Source organism: Phyllostomus hastatus, unplaced genomic scaffold, assembly GCF_019186645.2.
Source record: "Phyllostomus hastatus isolate PE091 unplaced genomic scaffold, TTU_PhHast_1.1 phas_scaffold_177, whole genome shotgun sequence".
Taxonomy (NCBI): Eukaryota; Metazoa; Chordata; class Mammalia; order Chiroptera; family Phyllostomidae; genus Phyllostomus; species Phyllostomus hastatus.
The window spans coordinates 1268760-1286884 of record NW_025334012.1 but is presented as its reverse complement, the minus strand read 5'-3'; the positions used below and the strand labels follow the sequence as shown (position 1 = coordinate 1286884).

The following is an 18125-nucleotide window of genomic DNA, read 5'->3' as shown; positions in this document are numbered from 1 at the left end:
ACACTGCCTTCCTTCTCAGCTACTAGCCTTTCCTCTTTTGCGATCCTCCCGGTCCTGCCCCTAGGTCCCCACCCTAGCCTTATTCCCCCAGCCCCATCCCTCGATGCCTGCCCCCTCCCTCCCTCCCAACCCGCCTCCTGTGTCTCCCAGCCCTGCTCTGACGTGGGAGGTGAGGGGGTGGGGGGATGGATGACTCACAGTGTTATGATGCAGTTCCACAACACACAGCTACATTCACCCACAGACCGAGGTACAGACGAGAGACAACCTCTGGCCCCCAAGCAGCTGGCCAGCTTTGCAACCTCAGTCCTGAGCCCCTAACTCCCCTACCCCGTCCCCATCCCCTTCCCCGTTGAAGGAGCGGAAAGAGAAGAGAGAAGAGTGAGCAGACAGATTGAGAGAGAGAGAGAGAGAGAGATAGCCGGAGATCTCTGGAGCAGACCTCAAGGTGAGGGGGCAGCCCTTCTCCAAACGAATTTTTCCCCTTTGCAAATTTCCTCCTCCTGCTGCGGGTTGCTTTCTCCCCTTTGCAAAAAGCATTATTCATCCACCCTTTGTCCTCCCTTCCCCCTCCCCGCTGCCTCCGCTCCTCTCTCAGCTCCTCCATCCCTCTCCAAGCTCTGATGGTTCCCCACACTTATTTCCCGGTAACTTTGGCTGCAGCATCAGGCATCACTGTTTATTGTTTTGCTGCTGGTGCAGACCCCCCAAAGCCCGCCCTGGGAGCTGGCTGCGCTGCTAACGATTTTGGACCATACCATGCCGAGAATGCCAACCCAGAGGGGGCCGAAGCCTCAGAGCAGATGAGAAAATCCATTGTGAGCAGGTGGCCCCCTCCCGTTTTTTCCCCCCTGAGAGGCATGGAATTCGCACCTGGTTCCTGGAGCCTCTGCCTTGGGGCCTCTGCTGTCAGTGATGGTTGCTCAGCACCGCCCCCCCCCCCAACCCTCCCTCTCCCCTGCCTCCCACGGTCCAGCCCTGGCTCACTTGGGGAACATCCTTTCCCCAGTACTCAGCTTGCCTTTGTTTTTTCCCATCATTTGCCCAACTTGCTTCTCCCCGTAATCTGAGGTGAAGAAATGACCCCTATTCCCCCTCCCGTGAGTGATTCTCTGGCCTTCTGTGCAGCCTCTGCTTGGCTTGATGGGGAAGCAGGGAGAGAGAGGGCGAGAGAGGGCGAGAGAGGGCGAGAGGCGTGCCGGAGGTTGGGAAGGGGGCCGAGCCGGAGCCTGGCCCAGCAGCCCCTCTGAGCCCTTGAAGAAGGTGTTCCAGGCGGAGCGGCCGAGGGGCACAGCAGGCAAAGTTGGAGGCAGACCTGTGAAGTGGACGCCGACGAGTGTCGTGCCGGTGAGGAGGGCCCATTTCCTGTGGCCAGAGCCCAATGTCACCCTGAACTCAGCCCAAGGTGTCTCTCTGGGGCCCAGCCAGGAGGGCAGGACCCCAGACTGAAACTGGTCTCTGTCGGGAGGTTTGCGGAGAGACGGCCCAGCGGCCCCAGTAAGGACTGGAACAGCTGGGGCACTAGCGGCCACCACAGAGGACAGGATGACAGCCTGTTAGCCCTGCTCTGCTTCTCGGCCTGTCATTGCCAGAGCACCCAGCTGGCACCTCTGAACCAGACGGGCTAACCACCCACAACAGACCTCAAGGCCCCACGAAGGAGAGGGCAGCACTTCACCTGCTTATCAGGGCCAACCGAGGACACCTCCCTTCTTATCCTCTGCCTCCAGCACCCTCGGCCACTTGGGGGCTGGAGTTGGGACAGATGTCAACATCTTCCTCAAGACTCCTGGTCAGAATCCAGCGATTATTTTATCTTCTGTCACCCACAGGGGCACTGCTGTGTGTCCCTGCCCCTGGGAGAGATGGAAACATTCTCTGCCTTCTGCCCCAAAGCACAGGTTTTGAAAATGCAAGTCCCCCTTTTGCTGCCCATTGAGGACGTTGCCCCCACACTACACCACTCAGCCCTGCTCGGCCCAGGAGCTCTGCCTTCCCTACTGCGGGCCCCTTTCCCCATTGATTCCAGCTGTCAGATCTGCCTGAGGGAGCGTTTCTCCCCTGCAGCCCGGGGCCCAAGTCCTTGACTGAGGGCTAAGGCAACAGCAAAGAGCAGCAGGAAGAGACCAAGGGGCTCCGAGGCTGAGAAGACAGCCAGGGACTGTTTCTGTGCCAAAACAAGTGGGCCAAGGGGCAGGATCGATCTTGGTACAGAAGGAGACACCCGTGAAGTTCTAGTCCCTAGGGAACGGGCCCCCGGCTGCGGGAAAGCGCTGAAGCGGGGTGTGTGCGCCTGGCTGCTTGCTCTCCCTCCTCCCGTCTCATCTTCCCCTCCTGCCACACGAACTGTTTGAAGGACCAAGTGCTGTAAATAGAGGCGATGAAACAGAAAAACTGCCAGGCATCCCCAGCTTTTAAAAGGCGTTGAGCCTTAGCACCTATCGGAGCCTGTGGGAGGCAGGTCCTCACTGAAGCACCGAAATCAAGGAGAGCGCTGGCACGTGACATTGCTCCCATGGCAGCAGGGAGCCAGCAGGCTGCTCCCCGTGGAAATGGGGGAGGCTGCTCCCGCCCCGGGGGTAGGGAGGAGAGACCGCCTCCCCAGCTAGGGCACCGGAGGCCTGGAGCTGCTTCCAGGCCTGCCAGAGACTATGGGGACCCGTGGACAGGGATGCTCCGAGCGCCTGAATGCCGAGTCGATGGTGACGGAGGACCCGGGACAGTTGAGCCCCGTGTTCTCCATTCCCTCAGGAGGGACTCCGCACGAGATCACGGCTCTCCTAACGCACCTTCTCTTCTTCCCAGGTGACTTCCATTTCTACCTGGTTCACGTTTGGGGGGGCCCTGGCCGGGCAGCCCCCCCACATTTCTCCTGCCCTGAAACACGGCTCTAGCCAACCTGCTCCGCTGCTTCACCTGCGACCGCCTGTGTGGGGGCTGTACCGCGCCAGCCCCTCCAGCCCGCCAGGGCATCGTCCTCCAGCCCGTCATGCCCAGCTGTGACCCCGGCCCTGGCCCCGCCTGCCTCCCCACCAAGACGTTCCGTAGCTACCTGCCTCGCTGCCACCGCACCTACAGCTGCGTCCACTGCCGTGCTCACTTGGCCAAACACGACGAGCTTATTTCCAAGGTACGCCACGTGGGGGCCTACCACTCCCCTCCTCCCCTCCTCCAGGCTTGAGCTCACCTGGGGTGAGGCAAAGGCTGCCTGCCCTCCCTCCTCCACGCCCTGGGGATTCAGGCAGTGGGGGCAAGGGCCACCCAGTAGTCACTGTCTGTCCTGTGTCTCCGCAGTCCTTCCAAGGGAGCCATGGCCGAGCCTACCTGTTTAACTCCGTGTGAGTCCACCTCTCTTCTTGCGTGAGTGTGCTTGCGTGTGTGCATAATCTTCCTCTGTGGAGAATGAGGGCGAGCCCTCGGAAAGTGGCCTCGCACCTCCGCGTTGCCTCCTCTCTTGCAAAGGGTTTCAGAAACTCAGACTGCAGTTCTCTTGGGAGTCTGGGCAGAAATGGAATTCCAGTCTGGAGGAAGAAGGCCCAGGCACTAGTCGTAAAGGGGTGGGTTGCTGAAGCCAGAGGCTCCCGTTCGTTAAGTGGGTACAGTTCTCCAGCTGGAAGTTCCTTTGGGCTGTTTGGGAGCTGGACTAACAGTGACCCCACCGGGTGCTGGGTCCTTTGTTTCCTGAGACAGGGTCAACGTGGGCTGTGGGCCAGCGGAACAGCGCCTTCTGCTTACGGGGCTTCACTCGGTAGCTGACATTTTCTGTGAGAGCTGCAAAACCACACTGGGCTGGAAATATGTAAGTACCAGGGGAAAGGCATGCTCCAAAGTGGACAGTCTCCATGGCCCTCCAAGCCCCACTGCAACTGGGGTGGACTGGATGTGGGGGGACTTTGGGGGAAGGGGCAATACAGGAGGTAGGAAGGCTTTGGGGGGACTGCTTGGTCCCCATTCACTGCTTCCTTTCCACCAGGAGCAAGCCTTTGAGACGAGCCAGAAGTACAAGGAGGGAAAGTACATTATTGAAATGTCACACATGGTGAAGGACAACGGCTGGGACTGAGGGGCTCAGGCAGGCAGTGCCCTTCCTCCGCATGCCCCACCCTCCCACCCCTGGCCCCTGGCCCCGCCAAGAGCCCATACCAGCATGAGTACTGCCCCACCCCTGGGGGAACCTGGCTCCCACCAACCCCTTCCGCCTCCACCTCATCATTCCCAGGCCTCTTTGGCACAGGGGTCTGGGGTACCCCAGGGGTGTTCAAAGCTCAGGAGTGGGCAGCAGTCAGGGAGAGGCAGAACTGGGAGGAATGGTTGTGGGTCCTCCCGGCCCTCGGGTCCCGTGAACAGAGGCGACGGCAGGGCATGCACTCAGGCAGAGGACCGTGGGAGGAGTCAGTTTTCGATCCTTTTCGAGTGAACACAGGACAAAGCTTGTGTCGGGGGGGCTGGCATATTCTGGGCCATGTTAAGAGCAGAGAAAAGGCTTAGGTCGGGCTGAAACTTTGGCCTCAAAGGGAAACACCAGTCTCTGAAGTATCCCACCACATTAGTAGGATTCTAGGGGTGGAAGGGAAAAAAAAAACAACAAAAAACAAAACCCCAAATCCCAGGCCCTGGGAAATTAAAGAATCACAGGGGTTTCCATTTCACTCCACTTGTTTATCTTGGCACTAAAGAGGCACTTTCCAGTATCTAACCTTGGCCACTGTGGGGGGTGGGGAAAGCTGCCCCCGGAACAGCCCCCACCCCCAGCTGGCTGTTTCCGGATGGAGCAGTCTGGATGGGCACTCCCCGAGGCCCGGTCACTGCTCTCTGGGATTCAGTCCCTTGGAGGGAAGGTGGGAAATCAGTGCCACGAGGGCCGGGCTTCCTCGTGGCTGCCACCAGCGAACGAAACTTTTGTATGATACATAAAGTGTTTGGGTTTATTTTTAATAAAAAGGGGAAAAGCAGGCGCGAGGTGCTGTCCTCTGACTTTCCTTCCTTGGGCAAGTACCATAGTCACCTCCCCAACACTGCCTGTCCCCTCAAGCCACTAGGGGGCAGCAATTGCTTTGTCTGTGGCAAGACCACACTCCAGCTTTTACCAGGCGATGGATAGTCAAGGGAGGTTTTGCTTCAGTGAGGTGGCTTTTGTGAGAGGTATTCCAGTTGGAGCAGCCACAACAGTTTGAGGCTGCTGGAGCCCTTGATGACACCTCAATGTCTGCCTGGATCCAGGATTGGACATCTGGAAGAGGCTCATCCCAGAACTAGGGTGTGCTTGGTCCCCTGGCCTTTGCATCTGATTCTCTTGTGTTTTGGTCAGCTTACGGCCATACTTAAGGCTAAAAGGAAAATCGATCAGCCAAGGTGCTGTCCTTGTAGTTGACATAAAGTGGAACAAAGCAGCTCAAAATTGCAGCATCAGTGCAGTCATGTGACCCAAGGGCAATTTTTGGCAGTGATGGGGAAACTGCTATTGTCATTGGGTCACTGACGACAGCAGTGGAGACTGTAACATCATAAAAACCGGACTCGGTCAGCTAGCTTGTTATTTCCAGATCCACCCATGGACATTACAAATATCTGCAGAGCAGCTCTTACTTGCCAGGCATGGTGCTAACAGACTGGGGACTCCGTGGGAAGTCTCCACGGTGGGGCTAAGGCAGCATAGCCTGACTTCTTGGCGGTCTAGTGGGCAGGCAAACAGTAACCAGGCAGTTCCAGTAGGTGATGGGATCTGAACAGGGATGGGGAGTAAGCCTGGGAGCTTGCAGAAGCAGCTCAGCCAAGATCTGAGTAATCAAGGTAGGCTTTGCACAAGTGATGACGGAGATGGCACTTGAAGGGCAAGAGTTGGGTAGGCAAAGGGAAGAGTGGGCGGCAGGGGAGTATTTCAGGCAGCCAGAACTATGTCAGGTGGCTCAAGCTTGGTCAATGTGAGGAGGAGATAAGTTCCCTGTATCTGAAGTAGAGGCACAAATGGGCAAGAGATGAGATGACACAGGAAAAGACAAGCAGGAGCCATAGACCGTGTTGGGAATCTGGAGTTCATCCCAAGGGCACTGGGGAAACACTGAAAACTTGTTTTTAAACCAGAGTGGAGTGGCATCATCAAATGGCTGTTTTGGGCCCAGAGACTCTAATAGAAATGTCAATAGACTGAAGAAAGTACGGGACATAAGCTGTGGAGCATTTCAAATAGTGTCAACATCAGGCCGGAGCTGTCTGGGCACCACAGAACTGGGAGACAAGAGGTGCAAGGCAAAGCACCCCCATCTGAGAGCTCTCGGGAGGGTCTATCTCACTGTTCAGTTTCTGCATGCCTACAGATCCTCTCAGATCCCCAGCAAGGGGCCCAGAACTTTGTCCTTCTTGGCCCCATTCCTTGCACCAAAGTTCAGGAAGGCCTCTGAAGCCCCTAGCCCTGACCTTGACATCAGGCACAAAATAGCTGCCTTCCTAAGGCTCCCAGATTATGCCTGCTCTCTCAATTTACTTCAAGTTCTTACTAAGCGGACTAGATACCGTGGGAAACAAAGGAGTGAACGGCACAGTTGCTGCTCACGAGTTCCTGTAATCTCTCTTGGAAGGATCCTCCTGTGGGCTTGGCTCAGAGACCCTATTTAGTGTCTCAGATCAGGCCATACACAGTAGGCAATGCAGCCCCAGTCTTGCATGCCCGGGCAGGTGTGCCCTCAAGAAACATCATTATCAAATACTTGCAACCAGGAGGGGCTGTGGTGGGAATTCAAGGTGGAGATGAGGACGCCTCTCTATACCCCAAGGGCCAGGGAAGGAGCCCCAGGTGTGGAATGCTCGCGGCAGCCACGTCCTTGTCCCTGCGGAGCAGCCCTTTTCTTTCCTGTGGACCCCCATCTTCTCATGGGGGTCCACCAAGGTTCTAACAGGAATTCTCCCGATCGTCTCCACTCACCATCCTCCAGATCCAGGCCAAGCCTGGGAATCCTTCCTCCTCAGCCAATAAGCCACCCTTTTATCTTTAAGGCTTGAGGCTTTGGACGATATCCTCACACCACCAGCAGATGGCATCAAAACCTTCCACCCCTCAGTTCAGCTGAGAACCTCCCCAAACCTCTTCAGAAGGGTCTACAAAAAGATGGGTGAACTCTTGACTTAGGGCAAGGTCGTACCCAGGCTCTGCAGTTTAAGAGCTATGTAACTTGGGCCATGCTGCTGAAATCTTCTGGCTCAGTTTTTCTACCTGTGAAATGGGAAACCGCGAAACAGCACAGACTGCACGCGGAAGTGCTTCCATCAATGTGAGCTATTCGTCTGACTCTTATAGGGAGGCTTCCCCATGCCCCCCAGGGTAGCTGATTGGCGCCCAGATGGGAGAGGATATCTTGACGCTGAGGAGGCAGCCGGCGCTGGTAGCGCTACACAGCCAATGCCCTTTTAACATTGCACTGCTAGTGGTAGGTGCAGACAGTAGCACAATGTGAAAAGAGCTCCGGCCTGCAGCAGAGGCGAGCCGGCCCTGCCTCCTCGCCCCTCTCCCAGTCCCCGGCCCACTCAGCCTCCCTCTGCCCTTTCTCTTCCATTCTCAGTGTTAATCCTCTATTTTCTCTCTACTCCTTGCCTTCTCTCTCATGCTTCCCAGCACGGCAACCACCATTTTCTTGAGTTTGGGGTAGGGAACAGAGTCCATGGAAGCTGCTGAAGGGATACCTTGAGCTTGGCACACAGACTTCACAAGTGCCTGATGGAAACCCCAGAAGTGTGGGGGACACTCGAGTTACCTGGGTTTGTATCTCTACCAGCTTTCCTTCTGGAGAGGACGCCTGCCCACCGGGACCCCAGAGCCCTCCGCTCTTCCCTACCTGAAAGCTCTCTCCTTTTCAGTTTAGATAAACCGAAATTCTAGGCCTCAAGAAGACACCTCAGCCTTAGCTCCAGGACTGGGGGCGGGGGGTGTGGCTAGAGCCACAGGTCCCCAGGCAGCACAGAGAAGCTTCCAGGTCTGGAGGCAGAAGCTGTGACTGACCGATGCCCCACCCCAGCATCTCCTCTGAGGTCTTCCAAGTCCACTTTATGGGCTGAGCATGAAACAAAATGGTGAGGGTGACTCCCTCTCTTATACTGAGCAGTGGGTGAGAATCTCATCTGTTTCCCGTTTCATCCAGGGACTCCCATTAGAAGTCTTCAAGCTCACCCACAACTTTCCCACCCTACCCTGGTGGAGGGGGCTTGCACTCTGGATAAACAATCCTGAGGCCGACTAAAACCCGCAGTCTGAAGACTGCTCTAGAGTGACACCTGGAGAGCCAAAGGTTCAAAACTAGCAGGGCACACTCCTGGCTCTAGAGCTGTGGCCCTAAATCCCAGGTCCAGCTCCGACCTGGTGAACTGGGGGCAGCCCGGAGGTGCAGAGGCTGTGGGGCCATGCCCTCCACCCCACTCCACAGCCAGCAGCAGGAATGGAGGACAGCACTGCAGTTGGGAGCTCTTCCTCTGGGCTTCCCCTGCAGCCTTCTCCCACCCCCCTCAGGAAGCAGGAGAGGTTCTCTCCCGCCCTCCCAGGCAGAGTTTGTTCCTGTGATCTGCGAACACAAACACGGGGCCCTGTCCCATAGTTTCCACAGTTCTAGTGGACGGAAACGAAGGCCCCGCTAGGGTCAGTCACCAGGCCTCTGCTCCCGAGTTGGGCAAACCAGTCCCAGATGGGACCTGGATCATGTCAACAGAGGGCAGAGGGGCAAAGACAGGACTGCCCAGCCAGCTTTAGGGAGGCCAGAGGAAGATTCTTCACCAAGGAGTGCCCAGATCTCTCCTTGGGGGGGAGAAGGGAGAGGAGAAGGGGCTGGGGCCAAGATCCCCTCAGCTCTCACACCCAACTCATTCCAGAGCGGGATTCCCTGCGATTCACCAGCCAGCAGGGCCCCTCCCCCACCTTGGGCCCAGGAGCCATCCCCCAGCTCCTTCCAGAGGCGGGTGTAGAGACCGAGGAGGAAATGGGGGAGGGGAGGCCCGGCTCAAGTTCTCTCCACTCCCCCTCCTCATTGGCCACCATCTTCCGGCCCCTGCCCCCCAGAGCAGCAGGGGATGGGGCCCAGCCTGTGGAAGGGAGAGAAAGGGCCGGTGGAGGGTTAGCTGGAGCAGCAGGGGCAGCGGCTGGCCCCAACTGTCTCCTCCCACCCCCTCCTCGCAGCCATGGCGACAGGAGGAGGAGGAGACCAGGAGGGTCCTGAAAGCCATGTTCTGTGAATGGGATGAGAGGGGCAGTGGGGAAGGGCGGGGGGTGAGGGGAGCTCTCCCCTCAACACTCTACGTCGCCCCCACCCCCCCCACACACACCTCGAGGTTGGACCACACACGCGCGCGCACACACAACTCCCAGCCACAGTTGCCGCACAACTCAGCCCTTACTACACACTTACCCCAAACAGCAAGCACTGGAGTGTAAGCACACCTCTCCCCGCCTCCCGTACCCCATAACGCCCCAAAACTCTTAGCTCAGGAGTGGGCCTCACCCCCATGCACAGTCCCTTAGCTCAGCCCAACTTCTCAAGATGCAAACCCCTCTGCCCTGCCCCAGCCCTTGAGCCACTGCGTTTCCCTCTGAGCGCACCCGCCAAGGCCCCACACCCTCACACCCACCCCGGCATGGACAGATGGCCAAGCCGCAGCCCTGCCCAGGAAAGCCCCCCACGCCTCCCCACCCTACCACACCCCCCACTGGAAAATGACAGGGAGGCCGCCCCAGCAGGACATGCCTAGTGCTTCCCCATTGGAGTTGTTTGGAAAGGAAAAGATAGAGATGCCCATGAGTGGAGGAGAATGAGGAGAGGAGAAAGGAGAGAAAGAGCCCAGATCACCCCCGCCCCTCCCCGACAGAGAAGAAAACCGAAAATCGGTGGCGTTACCCTTCTGGGAGCTCCCGATACCTACACATGGCTCTTCGTTACGTTCCTCTGCCTGCCACCTCCTTCTTCCCCGGCTCTTTCTCTGCCCTCCCCTCCCTCTTGGCTTCCCTCCCCGGCCGCGCTGCCCCTCTCTCACGCCCTCTCGCCCCCCGCCAGTCCCGCTCCCGGGCCAGGCTCCGATCCCTCGCACCCGCGCCTCCACCCGCCCTCCAGGACCGAGGGCCGGGGGCTGGCCGGCGGCTGTACCCTCTCCTCGGCCGATCTGGCTCTTCCCCCCTCGCCCCCTTTCTCCTTCCACACTCCCTGCCGTCCATCTTGAATACTTGGGATTCTTGAATGGAGTGAGCAGGATCCGCTCCCCCAGGCTCCCATTGGCTGTGGGTTAACCCTTTTGAAACGAGATCCTCCCTCCCATTGGCTGCCAGGCTCCCCTCTTCTCCCCCAACCCCCATCCCCTCCGCCTCCCAACAGCCGGCGAGGTCAGGGCGCTCCCGGGCGCCCCCTCCCCTGGCCTCTCAACCCGCTATCCCCACCCCAGGACGCCCCACTTCTTGCGCTTTCCATCACTCCCCCAACCCCCACAGTGCTGCAGGTGAAGGCAGATCCAGTTCCCGCCAAATGCGGCCCCAACATTGGCCAGGCAAAGCCCTGTACCCAGATGCCCTTTGCGCTGGACATGTAGACCTTGGAAGATGCAAGGGGTGCACTTTCCTGCTCCCCTTATATCCCTGCTGGACCAAAAGTACCTCTCCTACAGGGAATCCATGCAGTCTTTTAGCCTCGCCCAAGACCATCAGAAAGCCCAGAGAGTGCCCCTGAAACAACCAGCTTCCAGGGGTGGCCAGGAAGAGGGCATCTCGGGAAAGATCTGGGGCTCTTCGGAGAAGCTAATTCCCCGAGTGCCTGGGGGCAGGTCTGACCCTAGGAAGAATGTGCAGCATCTGGCGCTCTGCTCAGTCATAAACATCCCCTGGGACCAGCCCAGGCGCCAGGCCCAGGGGCTGGGCCCACTAGGGGATCTGAGTTGGAAGTCCAGAGAAGCGTGGAGGAAGGAGGCGGCAGGGAATGGGGCAGTGAGTCCGGCCTGCGAGTCAGGGCACCTTTTCTCTCGGCCTAGATCTGCCCCTGATCAGGCCATATCCCCTCTCTGGGCCTCGGTTTCCTTATTTGCCAAAGATTGGTCTAGAACAGTCATTTTCAACCTTTTTCATCTCATGACACACATAAACTAATTACTAAAATTCTGCAACACACCAAAAAAAATGTATTTTTTTGCCGATCTAACAAAAAAGATGGGTATAATTTCGATTCATTCACACTGGATGGCTATCATTGTGTTGGCTGTTGACATTTTTTTTTTATTGGACAGTCGAAGGGAAAAGAGGTCAGTGCCCCTGACTAAATAGTCAGGTACTGCATGTTCTATAAAGTCTTGCAGCACACCGTTTGATGATCACGGGTCTACAAGACCACCGTTCTGTAGACGTTTCCGTGTGAAAATGGACATGTTCTATATCTGTGTCATCTAATATGGTAGCTACTAGCCACATGTGGCTATTAAGCCCTTGAAATGCGGTACTGTAACTGAGGAACCGGCTTTTTAATTTTATTTAAATAGCCACATGTAACCATAGTGGCTTCCCCATTGGAGGGTCCAGGTCTGGAATTCCTGTGGTCCTGCTGGTGAAGAACATTTTCAGATTCTTGTTAGGCAAGCAACAACAACAAAAAATCCTTTCTCTTCATCCTCACATACAAAACCTTCCAGCTCCAAATCACAAGTCACCAAGGGCTTCAACACCCAAGCGAGGTTCAAATCCCTGCCACCTTGCTCAGGAATCTTTTCCTTGTGGCTGCCAATCTCTGTTCTGATAAGGAAGTTGAGATCCACACACCCAGGACACAATGGGAGATTAGGGCTACAAGGGACTGTGTGGGTTTGTCTAACTTCCTTGTTCTTCCAAGGACAGAAGCCAAGACGCTGACGTGGTGAGAGGATGGGGGATGTCACTGGCCCGAGGGCAAGAAACAGGTTATATTGGCTCACAAGTTAACACGCACCCGTAAACTTAGTACATCTCTTTGTGGCTCTACACACGCACGCACGTGTGCACACTAAGTTCGTTCATGAAGTGTACTTCTCTGACCCAAACCGAATGTGAACTGGCATTGAAATCAGCCAGCATGGCTGACACCAAAGAAGAGCCAGCTCCGTGGGAGGGCCACATAGGCTCTCTGACCAGCATGTGAAAACCCAGAGCTCCGCGGTATGCCAAGCTACAAGGACATGGACAGCCCAGAGCCTGGTCCCTCCACCCACCAGTGTGGCTGAGGGATCCCCCTCCCTGGTGGCATCCCACACAGTGAGGGGAGGAGGCTGTGCAGCGGATAAAGAGTGCTCTGGGCTTATCCTTGGATTGACCAGAAAGTAGAATTAGCAAGGGGCCAGGACTACTGGAAGAGGAGAATCAGGCTTTTGGTAGCTACAGGCTAGGACGGTGCATGCAGGGCCCTAACCTAGCAGAGAGAGAACTGCCATAGGGAGCTGGTAAAGGGGATGCTGAACCAGCCTGCGCTTGTACAGTTTGTCCCATCCCCATTTCCCCAGGGCCTGGGTAACATGCTGTGGAAGAGAAGGAGACAGAGCTGCCCAGGACTGGCTTTTGTCCTCAATACTTCTTTACTACTAAGTGGTTATGGCTAAATGACTTCTCCCCTGACAACAGGCAAATAAAGAGTTTCAAGGAGGGATGGCCTGCTCCCAATAGAGAATAGAGTCTAAGAAGTCTTCCTGGAGGAAATAGCATCTAAGACTTAAGCACAAAAAGGACTTAGACCTAGAAGGCAGGAGGAAGGAGACAAAGAAAAGCCAAGGAGAGGAAGCAAGAAACACCAAAGCTGAAAGGTGGGGAAACAGGATGTGTTCAGGATGGGTTGGAAATTCGGTGGGAACCTAGGATGGATGCGAGGGGATGGCATGGATGGAAGGCACACTGGGACACATGGAGGTCTTGAATATTTCCCTCAAACCTCTTGCTCAGCTCTAATGACATCATTTTTCTAGAAGACGCCCTTACCCTTTTCCCTGCCAAGAGATGCGCCTCACCTCCTCAGCCAGCTACCCCACTGCCTCCACCCTCTGCTTTCTGCTTCTGCCTTAGCCTGCAGGCCCTCTTCCCAGGGCAGAGTAGACGCCAGGTCCCTCAGGACTGGAGGATGGATGGTACTTGGTCCCTCTCAGCTCAGCCTCCAGTCTCTGGATTCCCCATGCCCAGGGATGAGCTGCACAGAGTGGGCTCCCTGTGTTGCTCTTCACCTGCCAAACCCTTGCTTGGCCCCCTCCCTTCAGAGAAAAGTAAAAAATGGATGCCAGAAACAGCTAGGCATGGTCCAACCTGTTATAAGAGTGTAAAAAAATTTTTACCCTGGAGCTATTTGGCTCTTCGCCACCTCACCCACCTCCACATCCTTCCCTCCTCCTCTGGGAGTTCCATGGTGCACCCAGGCTTTGCCATAAACTCCCTTCCATGCTATCCCCACAGCAAGCCTAGGACTGGTTTGAAGGTACCCCTTGCCTTCTTCCCCAGTCCCCAAAGTCCTACCCAGATCTCTGTTTGGGTACACCACCTGGAATTCTGTAATTGTGAGGTGGGAAGACCTCCACTTCTCAAAAGGACTGAATCCTAAACATTGGAGAAGAGTTGCCTTCCCGCTTAAACATCAACAGAGGAAACTTGGTAACCATGTGGCTCCTAATTCACTGAGACGATAGAGGCCTTTCCCCGTGAGTCTCTTCAATGCCCCACTCTTCCACAGTAAAGCACCTCTGCAACCTTAGTCCTGCATCTATCAACCGCGTATGTGTCTGAGCACTTCCTATGTGAAAGGTTCTGGAGTCATGGCTGGGAGACAATCCTGGCCCCAAGGTGCTCGCAGTGGGAGAGAACAAGGCAGACACACACAGAGAAAGTCAGACTGCAACAGTACCCCGACAGATGCAAGAACCCTGTTTCTGAGGCAGAGCCATTCCCCTGAGGTCTTGATCCTATTCTTGCTTCATCAATTGCCCCATTTATTACATCTCCAATCCCTTTCCATAAGCCTAGAGCAAGGGTCAAGCAAGCTACTACCCACAAGCCAAATCCTGCCCTATGCCTGCTTCTTTGTAAATAAAGTTCATTGGAACACAGCCACGTTCATGTTCATTTGGTTACGTATTGTCTCTGGCTGCTTTCGTACTACAAAGGCAGAGTTGAGTGGTTGCCATAAGACCCTATGGCAAGCAAGGCCTAGCATATTTACTCACTGGCTCTTTACAACAAAAGTTTGCCAACATCTAGTTTGTGGGAAGAGTTGGACCCTGTTATCAGAAAGATGTAACAGAACTCAAGAAAAGCAACTGAAGTTACCTTGAGAAAGGGAGTGAAAGGACACAGCCCAGACTCTTCCCACAGCCTCCCAGGAAAGTTCCCACAATGCTACTTGGTTTTCTGCACCTCTCCTTCCTGTCCTACCCATTGCTATTTCTTGTTCATTTTTATTGAATTTATTGTGGCAACATTGGTTAATACAATTATATAGGTTTCGGGTGTACAATTCTATAATGCATCATCTGTACATTGTATTGATGTTCACCACCCCAAGGTCCATCATCACTCATCCCCCACTATACCTTCCTCTACCTCTCCCCCACCCCATTTCCCTCTGGTAATCACTACTGTCGTCTGTCTATCTGCCCATTCTTAAACCCATGCAGTCTGGCTTCTGCCCCTCTTTTCCGCTAAAATGTTTCCACTGGAACCACCCATGACCTCCTCATTATTGATCCATCCTTCTTTTCTCAGTCCTCATCACATACAACCTCTCTTTGGCATTTGCCTACTTTGGCTATATCAGTCTTAAAACACCCATTGCCACTGGATTGGATTGCCTCTTTCTTACCTCTGTGACTATTCCTTCTCTGGTCCTTTCCCATGGGTCTTCTTCCTTCCCTGGCTGCCTACATGCACACATTCTACAAGGCATTGTCCTTGGCCCTCTTCTCCCTCTATATTCTCTCACTGGACAAAATCATCCAAGTGCCTGAGTTTAACAGCCTTCCGTGTTAGTGGCTTCCAAACATACAACTTGTGAACTAAAGGTGCCCAGATTGCTAACAGAAGGCTGTGCCTTCCCGGACACGTCTTACTGACCAGATGAGCTGAATTCCTCCAACGTCAAACACAACTTCCCACACCACTGCCCTCACCTAATCACCTTTGCCTCTTCTTCCATCTGCCCATTAATTGTTGCTGTTCCCAAAAGATCTACCCTTGGCCCTTCTCTCTTTGGGAGTGGTTTCACCCATTCTTATAGTCTCGTCATGTGTGTACATGAATCACTGCCCCATCTCCATCTCCAGGTGTATTTGCAGCTGCCTCCTTAGGTTCCCAAATACCTGTGTAAGGTAGACATCTGGTGCCTTTGCCTGCCCAGATCCCATTCTCCTTCTGATAACTACACTTGAACTTCCCTTTGGGAAGACACTTATTCCCTGCTTTTGCTCCTTAGGGCTGATATCAGGCTGATGTCACCGGCCCCTTCAGGAAGAGTCACACGCCCAGGTGTACCAGTTGTCTGTTGCCGTGGAATAAAGAAGTCCACAACCTGGTGGCTTAAGACAACACGTTTATTTTCCCACAGCTTCTGTGGGTCAGGCATCTTGGCAGGGCTTAGCTGGGTCCTCTGATCGTGAACTCTCATGAGGTTGCAATTAAAGTATCACTCAAGGCCGGAGTCTCATCGGAAGACTTCACAGAGAAGGATTTGCTTCCAAGCACGCTCTTACAGCTGTCGGCGGGATTCAGTTCCTCAAGGGCTCTTGGACCACGGGCCTCAGGTCTTTGGCGGCTGTTGGCTGGAGGCCACCCTCAGTTCCTTGCAATGTGAGTGTCTCTCCTACGGCAGCTTGCATCACCCATCTCAACAAGACAGTCTGATAGCAAGTTGGAAGTCACAATCTCTTGTAGTAACCTAACACAGAAGTGACAACCCCTCAACATTGCCATACTCTATTGGTTAGAAGTAAGTTGCTCTCCCTTCCTGTAAGTGGCCTGAAGCGACATCGGAAAATAGTTCACTATTCACTTGACCCAGAAAACCCTACAAAATCATGCAAGTCAAGAGGTTCGAATTATTGTGTTCACCTGAAGAACACTCGTGGAACTGCCTAGGCCGTGTTACAAGGGTAGAGTCAGAAGGTGTGCCCACGACAAACAGCGGGACTGGATGTGAGGTCGGAGGCCCAAAAAGAGTGCTGAATTTTTGCTGCACATGCTTAAAAATATAGAGAGTAAGCCCTGGCTGGCGTAGCTCAGTGAATTGAGCGCAGGCTGCGAACCAAAGTGTCACAGGTTCAATTCCCAGTCAGGGCACATGCCTGGGTTACAAGCCATAACCCCCTTCAACCACACATTGATGTTTCTCTCTGTCTCTCTATCTCCCTCCCTTCCCTATCTAAAACTAAATAAATAAAATCTTTAAAAAAATGTAGAGTAGCCGTGGCTGGTGTGGCTTAGTGGATTAAGTGTCAGCCTGCAAACCAAAAGGTCGCCAGTTCAATTCCCAGTCAGGAAATATGCCTGGGTATGGGCCAGGTTCCCAGTTGGGGGTGTGTGAGAGGCAACTGGTTGATGTTTTTCTCCCTTCCTTCTCCTCTCTAAAAAATAAATAAAATCTTTTTAAGAAATGCACAGGGTAGTGCTGAGCTTAAGGGTTTAGATATAGATTCCCTGTTCAATGAGCATATCCAGTTGAACAAGTCTCCCAAGATGCAGCCCAGAACTTACAGGGCCCACATGTGGATTTACACATATATGAGCTCTCCCTGCCACATGGAGATGATCTTTCCTGAAAAAGAGCAGATTGTTTCTAAACTAGAAAAGGAGTTTGCACAGAAGAAAGTGCTATCCCAGAAGAAACTGAAGAAACAAATGTATCCCAGGAATAAATTCAGCCCAAAATAAATGCTAATAAAAGTAAAACAAACGGCCCTGACTAGTGTGGCTCAGTTGCTTCCGCCAGGGCCCACAAAGCAAGAGGTTGCTGGTTGGTTCCATTCTGAGTCAGGACAGACGCATGCCTGGGTTTGGGGTTCTTCCCCTGTCAGGGTACGTGAGTGCGAGAAGCAGCCGATCGATGTTTCTCATATCAATGTTTCTCTCCCTCTCCTCCCTCCCTTCTCCCATCCTCTCTCTCTCCAGAAAAAAAAAAGTAAAACAAACAAAAAATAGAAATAAGTTACTCAAGAGGTGGGGATTACCCAAGAGTATGGTTACTAGGAAATGGGATCACGGGGGGGCCAACTTACAGGCTGCCAACCACAGCAGAGTTAGCCTAAATCACTGTCACTGACTTCAGCATGGGTGTCCAATCAGAGTCAATCCTGCTTAGACCTGAGATGTTTACTGGCACCTGTGGGAATGTGGCATTGATGGCAGAAGAAGGTAAGCTTGAAAATGGGAAAGGATCTGCCTCAAGTGAAAACATAATAAAGCACAAGAAGGCAAGAGATGGGGAAAGACAGATGCTGGATAGCATCATTGGAGAACTGAGACAGCCACGCCTACAGCAGAACCTCTGGGTTTTCAGTTGTGTCAGTAAACCAAGGCATTCCCTCTTCTACTTATGTTGGTATCAGTTGACTTCTGAAGTCACCGACAACCAAGAGACTGCTCACTGATGAACTTGTCTCAGAGATACCTCGGATTCAGTTTGCCCAAACCCAATTTACTTATCTCACCTTCAGCTTTCCCACAAACCCACTTCTCTTTCTAGGTTCTAGTTTGCAGCTGAAAATAGAACACAATTGTTTAGGCCGATAACCTTGGAGCCATCTTTGCTCTTCCTTATCCTCTGTGGAAATTGGCACAGCCCGTGCAACGTGGATGGATTCTACAGAACCACAGAACAGACTTTCTGCTTTGCAATGACAGGGGAGGCCCTAAGGTGACCCAATGACACTCACTCTTAAATATAGGTAAGCAAGGGACTCTAGGTTTTTCTTCAACTCATTAGAATCTTACAGAATTTCTGGATGTGAATCACATGACTGAGAGGATGAGAATAGTGTATCTGACTCTCATATCAAAACACACCATAGACTAAAATGAAATTCTGGCACCCTGCCTAGTGAGCTTGTGGTTTGGAAGTCATCCTGGGCTGGCTTTGTGAAAATATTCCTTTTGTGTCTAAGGCAGATTAAAAGAAATTCTGCCG

At 53.9% G+C, this 18125-nt stretch overlaps 1 protein-coding gene across 2 annotated transcripts; it reads left to right on the top strand.

Moving 5' to 3' along the window:
- The first annotated feature begins 252 nt into the window (after positions 1 to 252).
- YPEL4 (yippee like 4) lies at positions 253 to 17810 on the top strand. 2 transcript variants are annotated; one of them, XM_045858358.1, is made up of 5 exons: positions 253 to 448; positions 2806 to 3130; positions 3295 to 3338; positions 3691 to 3799; positions 17685 to 17810. In XM_045858358.1, the coding sequence occupies exons 2-5, from the start codon at positions 2990 to 2992 to the stop codon at positions 17700 to 17702; spliced, it is 312 nt and encodes a 103-aa protein (XP_045714314.1). In that variant the 5' UTR covers positions 253 to 448; positions 2806 to 2989; the 3' UTR covers positions 17703 to 17810. The 2 variants fall into 2 exon arrangements, with proteins under 2 accessions (XP_045714314.1, XP_045714313.1); XM_045858357.1 differs by lacking the exon at positions 17685 to 17810 and adding an exon at positions 3974 to 4063.
- Positions 17811 to 18125: the final 315 nt, after the last annotated feature.

What these genes read in the sequence shown, in the direction of transcription:
- YPEL4 (XM_045858357.1), top strand. Translation starts at nt 2,990, where the DNA reads ATGCCCAGCTGTGACCCCGGCCCTGGCCCCGCCTGCCTCCCCACCAAG. An exon ending in ACGACGAGCTTATTTCCAAG is followed by an intron (nt 3,131 to 3,294) that starts GTACGCCACGTG and finishes GTGTCTCCGCAG; the next exon opens with TCCTTCCAAGGGAGCCATGG. An exon ending in GCCTACCTGTTTAACTCCGT is followed by an intron (nt 3,339 to 3,690) that starts GTGAGTCCACCT and finishes TTCCTGAGACAG; the next exon opens with GGTCAACGTGGGCTGTGGGC.